Consider the following 21,872-nt stretch of genomic DNA (forward strand, 5'->3'; position numbering starts at 1 on the left):
TGATCGGAATATACGAACATTGGCTTGTAACAGGCCGCTCTTCTCTAGGCCCTCCTGCCTGGGCACCGCTCCAATCAACACGGCGACATCCACATTCCTGAAGGCCACCTCTTCCCGGTCTGTCACCATGACCTCTGTGGCAGAGAAAGGTGCCGTTAAAGTCACAGACTGCACCAAGAGGGTTGCCTCCATTTTCCCTCCATCACCAATATTTTCTGTAGCCAATAAAAAGTGTTCAAGCAGAAACACCAGTTTTTTGTTTTTACTGCTGTTGCTTTCAGGGTATTGATCAGCAATCCGTGGAGGGTCCAGGGCAGTGCTCGAGGGTTGGCAACTCGGAGACACACTGGGCTTGGGGTATCGGGGCATAGTCGACGTATTTACTGAGGCGTACGAAAGCATGGGCCTTACGCTAAACATCAGCGAGACAAAGGTCCTCCACCAGCCTGTCCTCACCACACAGCACTGCCCCCCAGTCATCAAGATCCACGGCGCGGCCCTGGACAACGTGGACCATTTCCCGTACCTCGGGAGCCTCCTATCAACAAGAGCCAGCATTGATGATGAGATCCAACATCGCCTCCAGTGCGCCAGTGCAGCCTTCGGTCGCCTGAGGAAAAGAGTGTTTGAGGACCAGACCCTCAAATCCACCACCAAGCTCATGGTCTACAGGGCTGTAGTGATACCCGCACACCTGTATGGCTCAGAGACATGGACCATGTACAGCAGACACCTCAAGTCGCTGGAGTGAGACCACCAACAATGTCTCCGCAAGATCCTACAAATCCCCTGGGAGGACAGACGCACCAACGTCAGCGTCCTCGACCAGGCCGACATCCCCAGCATCGAAGCACTGACCACACCTGATCAGCTCCACTGGGCAGGCCACATTGTCCGCATGCCAGACACGAGACTCCTAAAGCAAGCGCTCTACTCGGAACTCTTTCACGGCAAACGAGCCAAAGGTGGGCAGAGGAAACGTTACAGGGACACCCTCAAAGCCTCCCTGATAAAGTGCAACATCCCCCACCGACACCTGGGAGTCCCTGGCCAAAGACCAGTCCGCCCTAAGTGGAGGAAGTGCATCCGGGAGGGCGCTGAGCACCTCGAGTCTCGTCGCCGAGAGCGTGCAGAAACCAAGCGCAGGCAGCGGAAGGAGCGTGCGGCAAACCAGTCCCACCCTCCCCTTCCCTCAAGCACTGTGACAGGGACTGTGCCTCTCGTATTGGACTGTTCAGCCACCTAAGGACTCATTTTAAGAGTGGAAGCAAGTCTTCCTCGATTCCGAGGGCCTGCCCGTGATGATGATATTTCGGGGCCGACCAGAAAAATAAAATGAAGCCTGCAGAATATTGACATCACCAGCTCATCCTGCACGCATGAGCAGGCATCAAGGCCTTCTGCAGCAACATTATCCCCGTCTTCGCTCCAAAGGAACGGCAGGGCTGGAAATAAATCAGCCAGCAGTTCCTGAACGTTTTCAGAGCCGTTTTGCTGCTGCCTGCAGGAACATGCTGCACGACGGCTGATAAATACACGTCTTCTGCCTCTTGACCCGAGCACTTAAGGCTCTTTGTCACTCCCCTGGCACCTGACAATGCTGAGCAGCAGCCATCGCTATAGAAACAGGCCGGCGCTCCGCGACAGAGCTGGATTAAGTCGCGGGAGGCCGTGTATTCTCTCGGAGTCCCGCTGTATCACGACCCCAGCCCCACCCCGCTCAGCCGCCACAGGCCAAAGGTCAAATTTCGAGAAATTGGGAGCTTCGTGGCTGCAACATCAGCAGCTACTTGCATTTATATAGCGCCTTTTGACGTCGCAAAACGTCCCATGGTTCTTCACAGCAGTGTTACGAGACAAAACTCCGACACGGCAAGCGAGCCAAAGGCGGGCAGAGGAAACGTTACAAGGGACCACCCTCAAAGCCCTCCCTGATAAAGTGCAACATCCCCCACCGACACCTGGGAGTCCCAGGCCCAAAGACCAGTCCGCCCTAAGTGGAGGAAGTGCATCCGGGAGGGCGCTGAGCACCTCGAGTCTCGTCGCCGAGAGCGTGCAGAGACCAAGCGCAGGCAGCGGAAGGAGCGTGCAGCAAACCAGTTCCACCCACCCCTTCCCTCAACCACTGTCTGTCCCACCTGTGACAGGGTCTGTGGTTCTCGTATTGGACTGTTCAGCCACCTAAGGACTCATGTTAAGGGTGGAAGCCTTAGAGGGACTGCCTATGATGATGATGAGAATGCATCATGCGTTCAAAATATTAGAGCAGCGCTTCGTGCAATGGGAGCGAATGCTGTGGCTGTGAGGGACAGATAGTCACGTTATAAAGAAACACAGCATGTTTCACTGCCTCAGGATGTCCCAAAGCACTTTACAGCCAATGAAATACTTTTTTGAGGTGGAGTCACTGTTGTAATGTGGCAGCCAATCTGTGCACAGCAAGCTCCCACACACAGCTCCCTCAGTACTGCCCCTCCGACAGTGCGGCGCTCCCTCACCACTGCCCCTCCGACAGTGCGGCGCTCCCTCACCACTGCCCCTCCGACAGTGCGGCGCTCCCTCACCACTGCCCCTCCGACAGTGCGGCGCTCCCTCACCACTGCCCCTCCGACAGTGCGGCGCTCCCTCACCACTGCCCCTCCGACAGTGCGGCGCTCCCTCACCACTGCCCCTCCGACAGTGCGGCGCTCCCTCACCACTGCCCCTCCGACAGTGCGGCGCTCCCTCACCACTGCCCCTCCGACAGTGCGGCACTCCCTCACCACTGCCCCTCCGACAGTGCGGCGCTCCCTCAGTACTGCCCCTCCGACAGTGCGGCGCTCCCTCACCACTGCCCCTCCGACAGTGCGGCGCTCCCTCACCACTGCCCCTCCGACAGTGTGGCGCTCCCTCACCACTGCCCTTCCGACAGTGCGACGCTCCCTCAGCACTGCCCTAGCAGTGTCGGCCTGGATTATGGAGTCAAGTCTCTGAAATGTGAATCGTAATTTTTTTTTTTAAACTCTATTAGACAGTCACTGATAAATCCAATGGGGAATTCAGAATGAACTTCTTTACCCAGAGAGGGGTGAGAATGTAGAACTCGCTGCCACAGGGAGGGGTTGAGGCGAATAGTATCGATGCATTTAAGGGGAAGCTGGATAAACACACGAGGGAGAAAGGAATGGAAGGATATGGTGATGGGGTGAGATGGAGAGGGGTGGGAGGGGGCTGGTGTGGAGCATAAACCCCGGCACGGAGCGGTGGGCCCAATGGCCTGTTTCTCTGCTGTGGATGCGATGTGAATTAATATCAATGTTGCTTTAACTTGACATGGAGTTTGTTTTGACATCTGACCTACGTGCAATTGCTCGTTACCTTGAAGGAGGTCAAATGTACAGTCTTGTAGCTCCATTGCTACCCCGTCCAGCGCTCCCAACATCGAGGGGACATCCATCAGGATCAGAGCAAGAGGCTGCAAAGGCAACAGAAGCAAAGTGATTCACTTTGGTCGGAAGAATGAGGAGGGGCAATATGAACTAAATGGTACAATAGCGGGTACAGGAACAGAGAGACCCGATGGCGTACCTACACAAATCTTTGAATTTGAGAAGTTGAGAAGGTTCTTACAAAAGCATACGAGATCCTTGGCAGAGGAAGAGAGTACAAAAGCAAGGATGTTATACTAAACCTTTATAAATCACTGGTTAGGCCCCAGGTAAAGTCCAATTCTGGGCCCCGCACTTTTGGAAGGATGTCCAGGCCTTGGAGAGGGTGCAGGGAGATTTACTGGAATCGTTCCAGGGATGGGGGACTGTAGTTATGTGGAGAGACCGGACAAGCTGGGGCTGTTCTCCTTGGAGCAGAGAAGGTTAAGGGGAGATTTAATAGAAGTGTTCAAAATCACGAGGGGTTTTGATAGAGTAGGTCGGGAGAAACTGTTCCCAGGGGCAGGAGGGTCGGTAACCAGAGGGACACAGATTGACGATAATTGGTGATGGAACCAGAGGGGGGAGAGGAGGAGAATGTTTTTACGCAGCGAGTTGTTGTGATCGGGAACGCGCTGCCTGAAAGGGCGGTGGGAGCAGATTCAATCGTGACTTTCAAACGAGGATTGGATAAACACTTGAAGGGGAGAAATGTGCCGGGCTGTGGGGAAAGAGCAGGGGGGAGTGGGACTGATTGGATCGCTCTGTCACAGAGCCGGCACAGGCTCGATGGGCCCAATGGCCTCCTGTGCTGTGTGATTCTATGATTCTAAGGATTGCAGGTTACACTGGTCACTGGTCAGTTGGCTTTTGGTGTATCACAAGTGCACAAACGCTCCGTTACACTGGCAGTCAAGGCGGGCCTGTCTACTTTGCACTCTGACCTGTCTCGGGGAGGTTGGAACTGGTTCCTGCAGCTGCGCTACTGGGGAAAAAAGGCATCAACTGCGCACTTGGTGTAGATCGTAGGTTAATCGGTGGGGTTCAGAGAGGGAGCAGGTGAAGGTCACAAAGGGTCAAAGGCTGCAAGGAAACAGAGCACGAGACGAAGCAAGATCAGAGATAGAGAGACAGACACTGAGGGATTGGAGATAGAGATAGAGAGCGATCAGAGATGGAGAGATAGACACTGAGGGATTGGAGATGGAGGGACAGATAGAGATTGGAGATAGAGGGATGAACAGAATGAGGGATTTGTGGAGGGCGAGAGACACTGAGCGATTGTAAATAAGAGTGATGGACAGATTGAGTGATTGGCGATGGAGAAATAGACACACTGAGGGACTGGAGGTAGAAGGAGAGACACTGAGGGACTGGAGGTAGAGGGAGTGACACTGAGGGACTGGAGGTAGAAGGAGAGACACTGAGGGACTGGAGGTAGAAGGAGAGACACTGAGGGACTGGAGGTAGAAGGAGAGACACTGAGGGACTGGAGGTAGAAGGAGAGACACTGAGGGACTGGAGGTAGAGGGAGTGACACTGAGGGACTGGAGGTAGAGGGAGTGACACTGAGGGACTGGAGGTAGAGGGAGTGACACTGAGGGACTGGAGATGGAAGGATAGTCACTCTGAGGAACTGGAGATGGAGTGGGAATGAGAGGAAGAAAAAAAGATACGCTGACCCCATGGAGATTGCTGGATGCTCTGAAACAATCTGTGCCCTGGGACGCACCCTACATTAAGTGGGGTGTGACGCCCGTGTCATACTTGCCTGCTCTTCCCCAAACACCTCTCCATTGGCTATGCTGTAGAGCAGAGAGTAGGCAATCTGGCCAGCAGCTCCCGTTACCAGCACCTTCACTGGGTCAGCCTGCATCGAGGTTTGTAGGAACAACAAAAAAAAACATAATCATAACAAGATCTTTAACCTGTAGCGGTCCAATCACCTGCAGCATCCCTGCACCATAAGAATATATTGCATTGAACAGCAAAGCTCTGGGCAATGCTGTCCCCTCTGATCTCAGATTAAGCTGCCCCCAAGAAGCTCTATGTCATACCAAATACTTCTGTTCCTCTGATCAGCTCCTATATTTTGAGCGACTTACATAGAATGGACAAAAGCTTAGAAGTGACACACAAGTGCCAGGCAATGACTATCCCCAACAAGCGAGAGTCTAACCACCACCACTTAACATTCAACGGCATTACCATCACCGAATCCCCCATCAACATCCTGGGGGCCATCATTGACCAGAAACTTAACTGGACCAGCCACATAAATACTGTGGCCACAAGAGCAGGTCAGAGGTTGGGTATTCAGAGTGTCTCATAGAAGCATAGAAAATAGGTGCAGGAGCAGGCCATTCGGCCCTTCGAGACTGCACCACCATTCAATATGATCATGGCTGATCATGCAACTTCAGTACCCCATTCCTGCTTTCTCTCCATACCCTTTGATCCCTTTAGCCGTAAGGGCCACATCTAACTTCCTTTTGAATATATCCAATGAACTGGCCTCAACAACTTTCAGTGGTAGAGAATTTCACAGGTTCACAATTCTCTGAGTGAAGAAATTGTTCCTCATCTTGGTCCTATAAGGCCTTATCCTTAGACTGTGACCCCCTGGTTCTGGACTTCCCCAACATCGGGAACATTCTTCCTGCATCTAACCTGTCCAGTCCCGTCAGAATTTTATATGCTTTTATGAAATCCCCTCTCATTCTCCTAAATTCCAGTGAATATAAGCCAAGTCGATCCAGTCTTTCTTCATATGTCAGTCCTGCCATCCCAGGAAGCAGTCTGGTGAACCTTCGCTGCACTCCCTCAATAGCAAGAATGTCCTTCCTCAGATTAGGAGACCAAAACTGCACACAATACTCAAGACCTTGTACAACTGCAGCAAGACCTCCCTGCTCCTTTACTCAAATTCTCTCGCTATGAAGGCCAACATGCCATTTGCTTTCTTAACTGCCTGCTGTACCTGCATGCCTACTTTCAATGACTGATGGATCATGACACCCAGGTCTCGTTGCACCTCCCCTTTTACTAATCTGTCACCATTCAAATAATAATCTGCCTTCCTGTTTTTGCCACCAAAGTGGATAACCTCACACTTATCCATATTATACTGCATCTGCAATGCATTTGCCCACTCGCCTAATCTGTCCAAGTCACCCTGCAGCCTCTTAGCATCCTCCTCACAGCTCACACTGCCACCCAGCTTAGTGTCATCTGCATACTTGGAGATATTACATTCAATTCCTTCGTCTAAATCATTAATCTCACCTCCTGACTCCCGAAAGCCTTTCCACCATCTACAAGGCACAAGTCAGGAGTGTGACGGAACACTCTCCACTTGCCTGGATGAGTGGAACTCCAATAACACTCAAGAAGCTCAACACCATCCAGGACAAAGCAGCCCGCTTGATTGGCATCCCATCCACCACCTTCAACATTCACTCCCTCCACCACCGGCGCACCGTGGCTGCAGTGTGCACCATCTACAAGATGCACTGCAGCAACTCGCCAAGGCTTCTTCGGCAGCACCTCCCAAACCCGCGACCTCTACCACCTAACAGGACAAGGGCAGCAGGCGCATGGGAACACCACCACCTCCACGTTCCCCTCCCAGTCACACACCATCCCGACTTGGAAATATATCGGCCATTCCTTCATCGTCGCTGGGTCACAATCCTGGAACTCCCTCCCTAACAGGACTGTGGGAGCACCTTCACCACACGGACTGCAGCGGTTCAAGAAGGCGGCTCACCACCACCTTCTCAAGGGGCGATTAGGGATGGTCAATAAATGCCGGCCTTGTCAGCGACGCCCACATCTTGTGAGTAAAGGGCACTGAGGCCAACCTGTGCGTGTCTCTTGGCGACGGTTCGCCCCAGCACATGGCCAGTTCCCCCACAGCCAATCACAAGGTCAGACCCCCACAACCAATCACAAGGTCAGTTCCCCATAGCCAATCAAAAGGCTAGTCCCCCATAGCCAATCACAAGGTCAGACCCCCACAGCCAATCACAAGGTCAGACCCCCACAGCCAATCACAAGGTCAGTTCGCCATAGCGAATCAAAAGGCTAGTCCCCCCCCACAGCCAATCACAAGGTCAGTCCGCCCACAGCCAATCAAATAGCGAGATACCTGATTGACAGGGCAGCTACCCAATCAGGTGCCGGGCTGCTCTCGGATTAGCCACCGAGTGGGCGGACCCGGCGATCGGGCGGCGCAGAGAAGCCGCGGGGCGACGGCTCGGGGCCTCAGGGTGCAGGCTCTGGGGGGAGGCGGCCCCGGGAGCGGGGGAGGCGGCCCGCGGGAGACCAAGAGCCGGGCGGCAGCGGCGGCGACGGCGACAACTCACCATGGACAGGCGGGCGGCGGCGGAGAGCGCGGGGCGGGGTCAACCGCCCGCTCACCGGGCAACCGTCAGAGGAGGATTCAAACCCCGCCCCTGGCAACACAGGCCCCGCCCCCGGCAACGGGCCTTTCACAGCGAAGAAACCCCGCCCCTGGCAACACAGGCCCCACCCCTAGCAACGGGCCCTTCACCTCGAACAGGCCCCGCCCCTGGCAACACAGGCTCCGCCCCTAGCAACGGGTCCTTCACCTCGAACAGGCCCCGCCCCTAGCAACGGGCCCTTCACCTCGGACAGGCCCCGCCCCTGGCAACACAGGCCGCGCCCCCACTGGGGGGACAAGATGAGGCCAGGACTCCATGAAACCAATGGACCCAACACTTCGCAACCTCGGTGTCCATATTTGACCCAGGAATGAGCTTCCGACCACATATCCGCAGCATTAACTAAAACCGGCTACTTTCACCACCCTAACATCGCCCGTCTCCGCCCCTGCCTCGGCTCATCTGCTGCTGAAACCCTCATCCGTGCCTTTGTGACCTCTCAACTTGACTATTCCAACGCTTCCCACATTCTACCCGACGTAAACTCGAGGTGATCCAAAACTCGGCTTCCCCTGTGTCCTAACTCGCGCCGAGTCCCGCTCACCCATCACCCCCTGTGCTCACTGCCCCGTGTCCTAACTCACACCGAGTCCCGCTCACCCATCACCCCCTGTGCTCACTGCCCCGTGTCCTAACTCGCACCGAGTCCCGCTCACCCATCACCCGCTTGCTCGCTGCCCCGTGTCCTAACTCGCACCGAGTCCCGCTCACCCATCACCCCCTGTGCTCACTGCCCCATGTCCTAACTCGCACCGAGTCCCACTCACCCATCACCCCCTGTGCTCACTGCCCCATGTCCTAACTCACACCGAGTCCCGCTCACCCATCACCCCCTGTGCTCACTGCCCCATGTCCTAACTCGCACCGAGTCCCGCTCACCCATCACCCCCTGTGCTCACTGACCTACATTGGCTCCCGGTTACGCAACGCCTCAGTTTCAAAATTCTCACCCTTGTTTACAAATCCCTCCATGGCCCTCGCCCCCCCCCCCCCTCCCTATCTCTGTAATCTCCTCCAGCCCCACAACCCCCCCCGAGATCTAATTCTGCCCTTCCTGAGCATCCCTGATTATAATCACTCAACTATTGGTGGCCGTGCCTTCAGCTGCCTGGGCTCCAAGCTCTGGAACTCGCTGTCTAAACCTCTCCGCCTCTCTAGCTCTCTTTCCTCCTTCAAGACGCTCCTTAAAACCTCCCTCTTTGACCAAGCTTCTGCCCTAAAATCTCCTTCTGTGGCTCGGTGTCACATTTTGTTTGATAATACTCCTGCGAAGTGTCTTGGGACGTTTCACCACGTTAAAGGCGCTATATAGATGCAAGCTGTTGCTGTCGCGCCACAGGGTGAAGAATGGCAACTTGAGGGAGAGGTAGCGCAAAAGGATCAGGCTAATGTGTCCCACCAAGAACGCACATGGCCAAACAGGAGTGGAGGTGAAAGTCAAGAAATCAAACGAAAGATCACCGCTCTCTTAACCGCAATTAAAGGGCACCCACAGTTGGCAGAAGCTGACTCTCTGCATTGCCATCAAGAGGAGCTTGATCATATAGGAGATAAATTCCTCCAAGCGAGAGCTTGACTTGTTTCTGCCTGGGGTTGTGATCACCTCTTACAGAAGGTAGGTACTGCAGGGATTTCAAGGCCAGAGTGATCTCCTGGGTCACCAATCATTAGTCTGAGTGGAATTGGCCAGATTTTATCTGTTTTTTTGCCTCTCCCAAGAGATCACATGGTTTCAGGTGGGGTAGAGGGTGTATATGTTGTGATAAGTCATCCTCGACTCCGAGGGACTGCCTAAGAAAGATATGTTGTGATACACAAGGTATTGCAATTATGTGGGACAGACTCAATGGAGCATATGGTTTTTACCTATCTGTCAGTTTCCGTTCGTATCAAATGGATTCACAGATAACTCAAGGTCCAAGTGAAACTGTTTTCAATCGCCTGGGAGGGTTGGAAAGGAATGTTGAAGAATATTTTTTATTGGCCTGTGGTTTTTCTCTGGGCTCTCCTAGAAGATTACACTTCTACAAGGGGATTGGAAATGTCTAGTCATGATGCCCAGTACACTTTGATGGACCAGCTGGTCTTTTTATTACTCATTCTCGGGATGTGTGCGTCGCTGGCAAGGCCGGCATTTATTGCCCATCCCTAATTGCCCCTTGAGAAGGTGGTGGTGAGCCGCCGCAGTCCGTCTGGTGAAGGTGCTCCCACAGTGCCTTAGGGAGTTCCAGGATTTTGACCCAGCGACGATGAAGGAATGGCCGATATATTGGTCTTGGCGAGTTGCTGCAGTGCATCTTGTAGGTGGTGCACACTGCAGCCACGGTGCGTCGGTGGTGGAGGGAGTGAGTGTTGAAGGTGATGGGTAGCGTGTCGATCAAGCGGGCTGCTTTGTCCTGGATGTGTCGAGCTTCTTGAGTGTTGTTGGAGCTGCACTCATCCAGGCAAGTGGAGAGTGTTCCATCACACAGGATGAGTTTCTGGTCAATGGAGAACCCCAGGATGTTAATCGGCCCAACTATTTTCCAAGCTAACCGCTTAAACTTTATATGTATCAGGGTTCAATTTAATCTTTTCTTGTAACCTCTCTCTGCCTCCCCTATTACATTTTTCAATTCCCTCCTGTACTTTCCACAATTTTCTTGGTTATTAACTGAGTCTTGCTGCTGACATTTATCGTAAGCCTCCTTTTTCGGTTTTATTTAAACTTTTTGTTGTTGCCCTGGATATTTTCCCTTCATGGAGCTCATGGACTTCTTTGTCTCGGAGATTGAGACCATCCGATCAGCTGTCTCTGCGAGTTCCCTTCTTTCCCCTAGCCCACAGGGCCAAACTTCATCTGATGCCCCCACCTGCCCCAGCCCTTAGCTCACATCTCTCTCGAATTTCTCTCAGATCTCCCCTCTTGATCTCATCTTGTTCAGGAGACCCACTTCCTGCTGCCTTGACCCTATTCCCACTAGACTGCTGACCACTCAACTTCCTTTTTTGGCTCCCATGTTAGCTGATATTAACAGTTCTCCCTCCTCAGGTACTGTCCCCCTCCCCCTCAAATCTGCCGTCATCACCCCTCTCCTCAAAAATCCAAACCTTGACCCTACTGTCCTTGCTAACTATCGCCCCATCTCCAACCTCCCTTTCCTGTCTAAAGTACTTGAATGTGCTGTTGCCTCCCAACTCCGTGACCATCTTTCCATGAATTCAATGTCTGAATCCTTTCAATCCAGTCTCCGCCCCTGCCACTGTACCGAAACGGCTCTCATCAAAGTCACAAATGACATCCTTTGTGACTGTGACAAAGACAAACTATCCCTCCTCGTCCTTCAGGACCTGTCTGCAGCCTTTGACACGGGTGACCACTCCATCCTCCTCCAATGCCTCTCCACCATCGTCCAGCTGGGTGGGACTGCACTCACCTCGTTCCATTCTTATCTAATTCTAGCCAGAAAATCTCCTGCAATGGCTTCTCTTCCCACTCCCACATCGTTACCTCTGGTGTCCCCCAAGGATCTATCCTTAGCCCTCACCTATTTCTCATCTACATGCTGCCCCTTGGCGATATCATCTGAAAACATGGAGTCAGTTTCTACATGTACGCTGACGACACCCAGCTCTACCTCACCACCACTTCTCTCCACCCCTGCTTGGTATCTAAATTGTCAGACTGCTTATCTGACATCTAGTACTGGATGAGCAGAAATTTTCTCCCAATTAAATATTGGGGTGACTGAAGCAATTATCTTTGGTCCCCGCCACAAACTGCGTTCCCTAACCACTGACTCCATCCCTCTCCCCAGCATCAATCTGAGAGTGAACAAGACTGTTCGCAACCTAGGTGTCGTATTTCACCCTGAATTGAGTTTCCAGCCACATATCTGTGGCATATCTAAACCCACCTTTTTCAACCTCCCTGCCTCAACTCTTCTGTTGCTGAAACCCTCATTCATGCCTTTGTTACCTCTAGACCTGACTACTCTAATGCACCCCTGGCTGGCCTCCCATATTCTACACTACGTAAACTAGAGGTCATCCAAAACTCGACTGCCCATGTCCTAACTCGCACCAAGTCACATCACCCATCATCCCCTGTGTTTTCTGACTCCTGGTTAAACAACGCCTCGATTTCAAAATTTTCATCCTTGTTTACAAATCACTCCATGGCTCGCCCCTCCCTATCTCTGTAATCTTTTTCAGCCTCACAACCCCCCCCGAAATGTTTGCGCTCCTCAAATTTTGGCCTCTTGAACTTCCCTCATTATAGTCGCTTAAACATCAGTGGCCGTGCCTTCAGCTGTTTGGCCCCCAAGCTCTGGAACTCCCTCCCTAAACCTCTCCGCCTCTTCCGCTCTTTCTTCCTTTAAGACGCTCCTTAAAACCTACCTCTTTAACCAAGCTTTTGGTCACCTGTCTTAATTTCTTCTTTTGTGGCTTGGTGTCAAATTTATCTGTTTTATCTTGTTACACGGCTATGAAGCACCTTGGAACATTTTACTACATTAATGGCACTATATAAATAAAAATTATTATTCAAAGGAATGTGCCTAGTTTGTCCCTGAACTATCTCTTCCCTGTACACCCCTCCAATGCTCCATTACTGCTTTACCCTGTAATCGCATTTTCCAATTTACCTTCTTAAAATCGACAAAATTAGCTCTACCCCAGTAGGCGTTTGATATTTTCTGGTCTCTTTCCATAATTAATATAAGCCAAATGATGTTGTGGTCACTGTGAGCGAGATGATCTCCTCCTGGAACACCCTCCACCTGCCCTGCTTTATTTCCCAGAACCAGATCCAACAGATCTTTCCTCGTTGGACTGGTGACATGTTGATCTAGAACATTCTCCTGTGTACATATCAGAAATTCCTCTCCTTCCTTACTCTTAGCAAAGAAACCTAGGAACAGGAGGAGGCCATTCAGCCCCTCGAGCCTGCTCCGCCATTCGATGAGATCGTGGCTGATCTGCGACCTAACTCCATCTCCCCGCCTTTGGCCCATGTCCCTAAATACCTTGGGTTAACAGAAAGCCATCAATCTCCGATTTACAATTAACAATTGGCCCAGCAGCTATTGCCGTTTGTGGAAGAGAGTTCCAAACCTCTCCCACCCTTTGTGTGTGGAAATGTTTCCCAACTTCACTCCTGAAAGGCCGGGCTCTAATTTTTAAACTGTGCCCCTCGTCCCAGACTCCCCAACCAGCAGCAATAGTTTCTGTCTATCTACCCTATCTGTTCCCCTTAATATCCTGAAAACTTCCATCAGATCGCCCCTTGACCATCTAAATTATAGGAAATAAGACCCTAGTTTGTGTAATCTCTCCTCATAACTGAACCCTTGGAGATGGGGCAATTGTGTTTTTCCCAGTCTATATTAGGGTAATTCAAGTGTCAGAAGATTGTGGGTTCAAGTCCAACTCCAGAGACTTGAGCACATAAATCTGGGCTGGCACTCCAGCGCAGTACTGAGGGAACGCTGCACTGTCGGAAGGGCAGTACTGAGGGAGCGCCGCACTGTCGGAGGGGCAGTACTGAGGGAGAGCCGCACTGTCGGAGGGACAGTACTGAGGGAGAGCCGCACTGTCGGAGGGACAGTACTGAGGGAGTGCCGCATTGTCGGAGGGACAGTACTGAGGGAGTGCTGCACTGTCGGAGGGACAGTACTGAGGGAGGGCCGCACTGTCGGAGGGGCAGTACTGAGGGAATGCCGCATTGTCGGAGGGGCAGTACTGAGGGAATGCCGCACAGTTGGAGGGGCAGTACTGAGGGAGTGCTGCACTGTCGGAGGGTCAGTACTGAGGGAGGGCCGCACTGTCGGAGGGGCAGTACTGAGGGAGTGCCGCAATGTCGGAGGGGCAGTACTGAGGGAGTGCTGCACTGTCAGAGGGGCAGTACTGAGGGAGTGCTGCACTGTCGGAGGGACAGTACTGAGGGAGGGCCGCACTGTCGGAGGGGCAGTACTGAGGGAATGCCGCACAGTTGGAGGGGCAGTACTGAGGGAGCGCTGCACTTTCGGAGGGGCAGTACTGAGGGAGCGCTGCACTGTCGGAGGTGCCGTCTTTCGGATCAGATGTTAAACCGAGGCCCCGTCTGCTCTCAGGTGGACGTAAAAGGTCCAGAGGCACTATTTAGAAGAGGAGCAGGGGAGTTCTCCCGGGTATCCTAGCGTAAATCAACACAACAAGAACAGATTATCTGGTCATTATCACAGTGCTGTTTGTGGGAGCTTGCTGTGCGCAAATTGGCTGCTGCATTTCCCACATTACAACAGCAACTGCACTCCAAAAGTATTTCATTGGCTGTAAAGCGCTGAGATGTCCGGTGGTCATGAAAGGCACTCTACAAATGTAAGTCTTTCTTTAAAGTCTCCTAATATTACCACTCTATTTTTGCCGCCCACCTTTGAAGTGGTCTTTTCCTGCCCATCGTTTTGCTGAGGTGCGTGCGATGTACCCGAGAATCGGATAGAAAGATAGATTCAAGGGAGGCTGGCTTCTTGGAATTGACTTTAATTCCGAATAGCGTATCACAAATCGAGCACAACAAAAGTAAACGTACTCAAAGCAAGTTCTTGTGTAGCTCCCAGCTCGGGAAGCCCCTGTTCAGTCCCTCCCTCCGCACACTCAAAATCGCGATCTTCCCGGAATGGTCCTTTAAAATCTCCTCCTGTTCCACAATCTTGGATAGGAGTCACTCTTCAAGCAGGGGTGCTGCACACCACGGGATAAATACCAGCTCCTAACTAACCCTCCCCCCGCCACCTCACACACTCGCCCCCCACCCCGAGACCGCTCTGTGTTCACGCTCTATCAACTATCAGGGTTCTCCGCGGTAGCACCCCCCCCCCAGAGAGTAGGGTGGGAAACCTGGGGCAGAAAGGGGCGCTTCTTGATAGCGAGGATTGTTAGCGCCCCCCCTTCACTTCCCAAACCCCCTCCCCGCGCAACCCTCATCGTGAACCAGTCTGGTCGGCGACGCAGCCCACAGCCGGATAGCCCGCTGACGATGGAGACTGGCTACTCAAGTTGGGGGGATTGGGGAGAGATGGGGGGTGGAAGGGGGAAGCGCTCTGCCAGAGGGACCAGACAGCCCACACAGGGGCTCATCCTGTGGTTCGGGGGGGCTGGGACAGAGCCCATCGCTTCGCCGTGCCATGGCGATTACCCAGTCGATCAGCGATGGGGCAGGATGCTCAGATCCGCAGCTCCAGGCTCGACTATTCCCACCCACTCCTGGCCGGCCTTGCACCCATCACCCCCCTGTGTTCGCTGACCCGTGTCCTAACTCGCACCGAGTCCCGCTCACCCATCATCCCCTGTGCTCGCTGACCCCGTGTCCTAACTTGCACCCAGTCCCGCTCATCCATCATCCCCTGTGCTCGCTGACCCGTGTCCTAACTCGCACCGAGTCCCGCTCACCCATCACCCCCTGTGCTCGCTGACCCGTGTCCTAACTTGCACCGAGTCCCAGTCACCCATCACCCCCTGTGCTCGCTGACCGACAATGGCTCCCGGTTAAGCAACGCCTCGATTTCAAAATTCTCATCCTTGTTTACAAATCCCTCCATGGGCCTCGCCCCTCCCTATCTCTGTAATCTCCTCCAGCCCCACAAACCCCCCCCCCCCCCGAGATGTCTGCACTCCTCTAATTCTGCCCTCTTGAGCATCCCTGATTATAATCCCTCCACCATTGGTGGCCGTGCCTTCTGTTGCCTGGGCCCCAAGCTCTGGAACTCCCTCCTTAAACCTCTCTGCCTCTCTCTCCTCAAAACATACCTCTCTGACCAAGCTTTTGGTCACCTTTCCTAATATCGCCTGATGTGGCCTGGTGTCAGATTTTGTTCGATAACACCCCTGTGAAGTGTCTTGGGACATTTTACGATGTTAAAGGTGCTATATAAATGCAAGTTATTGTTGTCAGTCAATATCAATAAGATGGCTTGAGGAGCCCAACAGGAAAGTTGAAAGTGTAGCCGGGGAGGTGGGCTTCGAGGATGCGATGCCAGGGGTGGGGGCAGAATGGTTCAGGGTTCAGCTGCCGATGGTGGAACTCAGGGGCGGTGGGAGGAGGAGGGGGTGTTGCTGGAGAAGGTTGCAGACACAAGCGAGGGAGGAGGGGAGGTCTGATCCTTTTCGGAGTCCAGATGCTGCTCCCGTCCCGTTACAGGTAGACGGGGGCCTCGGTTTAATGTCTCGTCCAAATGACGGCACCTACAACAGTGCGGCACTCCCTCAGCACTGCCCCTCCGACAGTGCGGCACTCCCTCAGTACTGCCCCTCCGACAGTGCGGCACTCCCTCAGTACTGTCCCTCCGACAGTGCGGCGCTCCCTCAGTACTGTCCCTCCGACAATGCAGCGCTCCCTCAGTACTGCCCCTCCGACAGTGCGGCACTCCCTCAGTACTGTCCCTCCGACAGTGCGGCACTCCCTCAGTACTGTCCCTCCGACAGTGCGGCGCTCCCTCAGTACTGCCCCTCCGACAGTGCGGCGCTCCCTCAGCACTGCCCCTCCGACAGTGCGGCGCTCCCTCAGTACTGCCCCTCCGACAGTGCGGCGCTCCCTCAGCACTGCATTGGGAGAGTTGGCCTGGATTTTGGGGCTCGGGGCTTGAACCAATGACCTTGCTGAGAGAGAGATAGCAACAGTGTAAGCTGACAGGAAAGCCAGCCGGCCGCTCCCCGCCGTGCACCTCCGCCATTTTCCGTGTCCCGCTTCCAGACCATTCCCTCGTTTATCACCGGCGGGGAACTCTCCTCGAGCCAGCGCTGTGTCATCGCGCCTCGACCTGCGGACCCCCACCCAGAGCGCTCACGGCCCCCCAACTCCCCCCTGCCCCCCCCACTCGCCACGGCAACGTTCAAACCCGCCACGGGAACTTCAAAAAAAAACGCAAACTCACTTCAATCCAATATCCCCGGTTTAAAAAATAAAACATCACGTGATGGGGGAGGGTTTGGGGAAGGGGGTGCGGGGGTTTAAAGTATCAGGTGCAGAGAATCTGAGGCAAAGATGGCGTCTCCCGACGTGCCTGTCCCTTGCAGACGCCTGTCACGGGGCGTGGCGCGCGCCCGACAGAGGGTGCAGTTGGCCCCGCCCTCCAATGGGCGGGAGGCAGAATGTGGCGGCCATTAGGCCGGAGCAGCAATGTCCAGGGTCAACTTTCCAGACCGACCCCCGAGTGGCAGCGGCCAAGTCAACTGCGAGCTCTTGTCCCGTCTCTCGCTCTCTCTCTCTCTCTCTCTCTCTCTCCCTCGCTCAGTTTATCACGCACTTCTCTCGCCTGCTGTACTTCTGCCGCCGATGTTCCAGCCCTCGCTCCAAACGAGCGTCCTCCTCCTCAGCGCTGGGTGGGGTGGGAGAAACAAACAGTTAGTTACATCGAATCACCTCAGAAACAGGCCTTTGGGCCCAACCAGTCCGTGCCGGCGTTTATGCTCCACTCGAGCCTCCTCCCGTCTTTCCTCATCTGACCCTCTATTCCCTTCTCCCTCATATGTTTGTCCAGCCTCCCCTTAAATACATCGATACTATTCACCTCAACCCCTCCCTGTGGCAGCGAGTTCCACATTCTCACCGCTCTCTGGGTAAAGAAGTTTCTCCTGAATTCCCCATTGGATTTCTGGGTGACGATCTTATATTGATGGCCTCTAGTTATGCTCTTCCCTACAAGTGGGAACATTCTCTCTGTATCCACTCTATCAAAACCTTTCGTCATTTTAAAGACCTCAATTAGGTCACCCCTCAGCCTTATCGTCTCAAGAGAAAAGAGACCCAGCCTGTTCACCCTTTCCTGATAGGTATCCCCTCGCATTTCTGGTGTCATCCTTGTAAATCTTCTCTGCACCCTCTCCAGTGCTTCTATATCCTTTTTATAATACGGCGACCAGAACTGTACGCAGTGCTCCAAGTGCGGTCTAACCAAGGTTTGATACAGGTTTAGCATAACTTCCCTACTTTTCAATTCTATACCTTTAGAAATAAACCCTAACGCCTGGTTTGCTTTTGTTATGGCCTTGCTAACCTATGTCCAATACCTTCATCATTTTTAAAACCGCTATCAGGTCACAACTCAGGCTTTTTTCTCGAGAAAAGAACCCCAGCCTATTTATCCTTTCCTGATAGGTATAACCTCTCAGCTCTGGTATTCTCATAAATCGTTTTTGCACGCTCTCCAGTGACTCTATGTGCTTTTTATAATATGGAGACCAGAACTGCACGCAGTAACTCCAAGAGTGGTCTGACCAAGGTTCGATACAAGTTTATCCTCGAAAGGTGTGAAACACTGCCTGGTAGCAATGGGAGTCATTCTAAAACAGCACATCGCTGAACTACAAGTGATTACCTAGTATTTAGTATTTTGTGTCCTCAAAGTATTTCACGGCCAATGAATCTTAATAAGAATATAGGAAATAGGAGCAAGAATCGGCCATTCGGCCCCTCGAGCCTGCTCTGCCATTCAATGAGATCATGGCTGATCTTCAACCTCAACTCCACTTTCCCGCCCGATCCCCATATCCCTTGATTCCCTTAATGTCCGAAAATCTATTGATCTCAGCCTTGAATATACTCAACAGCTAAACCTCCATAGCCCTCTGGGGCAGAGAGTTCCAAAGGCTCACCGTCATGTATGTACATGCTGTTTGTCGCCACCAGATGGTGTCATTGTTGGAGGCCACTGAGCAGCACGCACATGGTGCTGCTCTGGTATAAAAGGCCAGCCATTTTGTGAGTCAGGCACTTTGGGCTAAAATGAAGCAGAAGCAAGTTTGTACCTTGCTTAGTTAAACAGTACTCAGTTTATTTGTCGACAAGAATACAAAACCTTTGTTTGCAAAATGAGCATGATTGGATTTTTAGAGCGATTCGTGGAGGGAGAAGATTGGGCAGACTTCAAAACGAAGGGGGTCGACGATGCAGATCGGCACTGGGCTGTGTTCCTCACTGTGTGCGGTTCAAAGATCTACCGTCTGATAAAGAATCTACTCATGCCTAGTGATCCAACAGAGAAAACGTACGAGGAGTTGTGTACATTGGTACGGGAGCACTTCAAGCCAGACGACGGCATCATCATCTCGAGATACGGGTTTTATACACACGTTCGATCGGAGGGCCAGAGCGCGGCGGAATTCGCTGCCGACCTGAGATGTCTATCGGGACCGTGCAAGTTCGGGACGGTGTTGGCAGACATGCTGCGGGACTTACTTGTTATCGATATCAACCACGAGGTGATCCTGTGCAAACTTCTGGCGGTGGAGGAGTTGGATTTAAAAAGGGCCATCCAGATCACTCAATCATGTCTGACGACAGACAGGAGTCTAAAGCAAATAGCGGTGAAGAACCGAACCTCGGCAAGTACTGTAAATGCGATTGATTCGGCGTTCGGCAGAGCGGCACATGGCAGGGCCTATCCGGCTGCGTTCGCGAAATCTGTGGCTGCCCAAAGTCCGCCAGCGGGAATGTATCCGACTTCTCCGTGTTGGCATTGTGGGGGAAATCATCGGCACCAGCAGTGCCGATTTAAGCAATATAGTTGCAAAGGCTGTCTGAGAGTGGGGCATCTCCAGCGCAAGTGTCCGCAGATGAGCAAGCGTGCTGCGACACATCACGTGGAGGATGAGGGTCAGACTAGCGCGGATCTGGATACGCAATCCGAGATGACAGAGGAGGAAGTGTCTGGACTGTGTACTCCTTCATAACCAAGAGTAAACCAATTTTGATTAATGTGAAGTTTAACGGGATACCGGTATCGATGGAACTGGACACAGGGGCAAGTCAATTGATCATGAACGAGAGGGCATTTAATAAGCTGTGGGATATTAAGACTGAGGCCCAGGCTGAGACCTGTTAACGCCAAGCTGCGCACGTACACCAAAGAACTGATAAAGGTGATTGGCAGTGCACAAATTAATGTGTTGTATAACGGTGCGGTTCACAAGTTACCGCTGTGGATTGTTCCAGGCAATGGCCCAACGCTGCTCGGCAGGAGCTGGTTGGAGAAAATCAGATGCGACTGGAACGACATAAAGGCGTTGCTGTCGGAGGAAGATACATGTGCCCAAGTATTGAGCAAGTTCCCCTCACTGTTCGAACTGGGTATCGGCAACTTCATGGGAGCCAAGGTGCAGATCCACGTGAACTCAGATGCAAGACCCATCCATTATAAAGCTCGGGCAGTGCCACATATGATAAGGGAGAAGGTCAAAATCGAACTGGACAGACTCCAGCATGAAGGGATCATATCACCGGTCAAATTTAATGAATGAGCTAGCCCCATTGTTCCTGTGCTGAAAAGTGATGGCAGTCAGAATCTGTGGAGACCACAAGGCTACAATCAACAGGGTTTCAAAACAAGATCAGTACCCGTTACCAAAGGCTGACGACTTGTTTGCGACGCTAGCTGGAGGGAAGTCGGTCACAAAAGTGGACTTGATGTTGGCCTATATGACACAGGAGTTGGTCAAGACGTCGAGGAGACTTACGTGCATTAACACGCACAAAGGACTGTTTATTTACCACATGTGCCCATTTGGAATTCGCTCGGCTGCAGCAATATTCCAGAGGAATATGGAAAGTCTACTGAAGCCCGTTCCCAGAACCGTCGTGTTTCAAGATGACATCCCGATCACCGGTCGTGACTCCAAGGAACATCTGAACAACCTGGTAAAGGTTCTACTGTGTTTGGACAGAGTGGGACTCAGACTTAAACACTCGAAGTACGTCTTCATGGCACCGGAGGTCGAATCCCTCGGTAGGAAAATCGCCGCTGATGGCATCAGACCTACTGATGTGAAAACCAAGGCCATCAAGAATGCACCCCAAGCCGCAGAACGTGATGGAGCTGTGTTCGTTCCTGGGTCTACTCAACTACTTTGGTAACTTCCGACCTAAGTTGAGCACCTTACTAGAACCACTGCACATGCTATTGAGAAAAGGCGACAACTGGGTGTGGGGCGCATTGCAAGACAGAGCTTTCAAGAAAGCCACCAATCTGCTTTGCTCAAACAAGCTGCTGGTACATTATGACCCATGTAAACATTTAGTTTTGGCCTGTGACGCATCATCATATGGAATTGGTTGTGTGTTACAACAAGCCAATGAGTCGCGGAAACTTCAACCTGTCGCGTGTGCATCCAAAAGTTTGTCTAAAGCAGAAAGAGACTACAGCACGGTAGAAAAAGAAGCTTTAGCGTGTGTGTATGGTGTTAAAAAGATGCATCAATACCTGTCCGGTCTGACGTTCGAATTAGAGACTGATCACAAGCCGCTCATTTCATTGTTTTCCAAGAGCAAAGGTATCAATACCAACGCTTCATCCCGCATCCAAAGATGGGCGCTGACATTATCTGACTATGATAATGTCATTCATCACAGACCTGGCACAGAGAATTGTGCCGATGCTTTGAGGCGGTTGCCGTTGCCCACACCGGAGGTGGAAATGCCACAACTGGCAGATTTAATGTTAATCATGGATGCTTTGAGAGTGAAGGAACCCCTGTCACAGCTCAACAAGTTAAGACCTGGACCAGCCAGGACCCTATTTTATCGGTGGTAAAGGGTTGCATCCTCAAAGGGGATTGGTCTGCCATACCTAAGCAAATGTGTGAGGAGGCCAAACCGTACATTCGTCGCAAGGACGGACTGTCTATTCAAGCAGATTGCATATTGTGGGGCAATCGCGTTGTAATGCCTAAGAAAGGGAGAGAGAAGTTTGTGCGTGAGTTACACAGCACACATCCTGGGATAGTGATGATGAAGGCCATCGCCAGGTCTCATGTATGGTGGCCAGGAATTGATTCTGAGCTGGAAGTATGTGTGCATCAGTGCAACACCAGCATGCAGCTCAGCAAAGCACCAGCGGAATCGCCGCTAAGTCTGTGGTCGTGGCCATCCAAACCTTGGTCCAGGATCCATCTAGATTTTGCAGGTCCCTTCCTGGGCAAGATGTTTTTAGTGGTGGTGGATGCTAAGTGGATTCGAAGTGGATAGAATGCATAATCATGTTAT

At 52.4% G+C, this 21,872-nt stretch overlaps 2 protein-coding genes across 11 annotated transcripts in view; both read right to left on the minus strand.

Moving 5' to 3' along the window:
* Positions 1-7,880, minus strand: part of LOC139239323 (malate dehydrogenase, cytoplasmic-like) — a 27,667-nt gene extending 19,787 nt beyond the window's left edge. For 3 of the 5 annotated variants that reach the window (XM_070867997.1, XM_070867996.1, XM_070867995.1), the window contains exons 1-4: positions 7,775-7,880; positions 5,179-5,277; positions 3,358-3,454; positions 1-134 (exon numbers count right to left, since the gene is read on the minus strand). The exon at positions 1-134 is cut by the window's left edge and continues 42 nt beyond it. In XM_070867997.1, the coding sequence (XP_070724098.1) occupies positions 1-134; positions 3,358-3,454; positions 5,179-5,277; positions 7,775-7,777 (333 nt within the window). In that variant the 5' untranslated portion in view covers positions 7,778-7,880. Of the gene's footprint in view, positions 135-3,357; positions 3,455-5,178; positions 5,284-7,270; positions 7,322-7,774 lie in introns of those variants that run through there. The other 2 variants (XM_070867998.1, XM_070867994.1) reach the window with 2 other exon arrangements.
* Positions 7,881-16,772: 8,892 nt separating this feature from the next.
* The window catches only part of LOC139239492 (EH domain-binding protein 1-like), a 142,677-nt gene continuing 137,577 nt past the window's right edge, over positions 16,773-21,872 (minus strand). For all 6 annotated transcript variants that reach the window (XM_070868280.1, XM_070868277.1, XM_070868275.1 and 3 more), the window contains one exon: positions 16,773-17,211. In XM_070868280.1, the coding sequence (XP_070724381.1) occupies positions 17,124-17,211 (88 nt within the window). In that variant the 3' untranslated portion in view covers positions 16,773-17,123. The remainder of the gene's footprint in view (positions 17,212-21,872) is intronic.

Source organism: Pristiophorus japonicus, chromosome 27, assembly GCF_044704955.1.
Source record: "Pristiophorus japonicus isolate sPriJap1 chromosome 27, sPriJap1.hap1, whole genome shotgun sequence".
Taxonomy (NCBI): Eukaryota; Metazoa; Chordata; class Chondrichthyes; family Pristiophoridae; genus Pristiophorus; species Pristiophorus japonicus.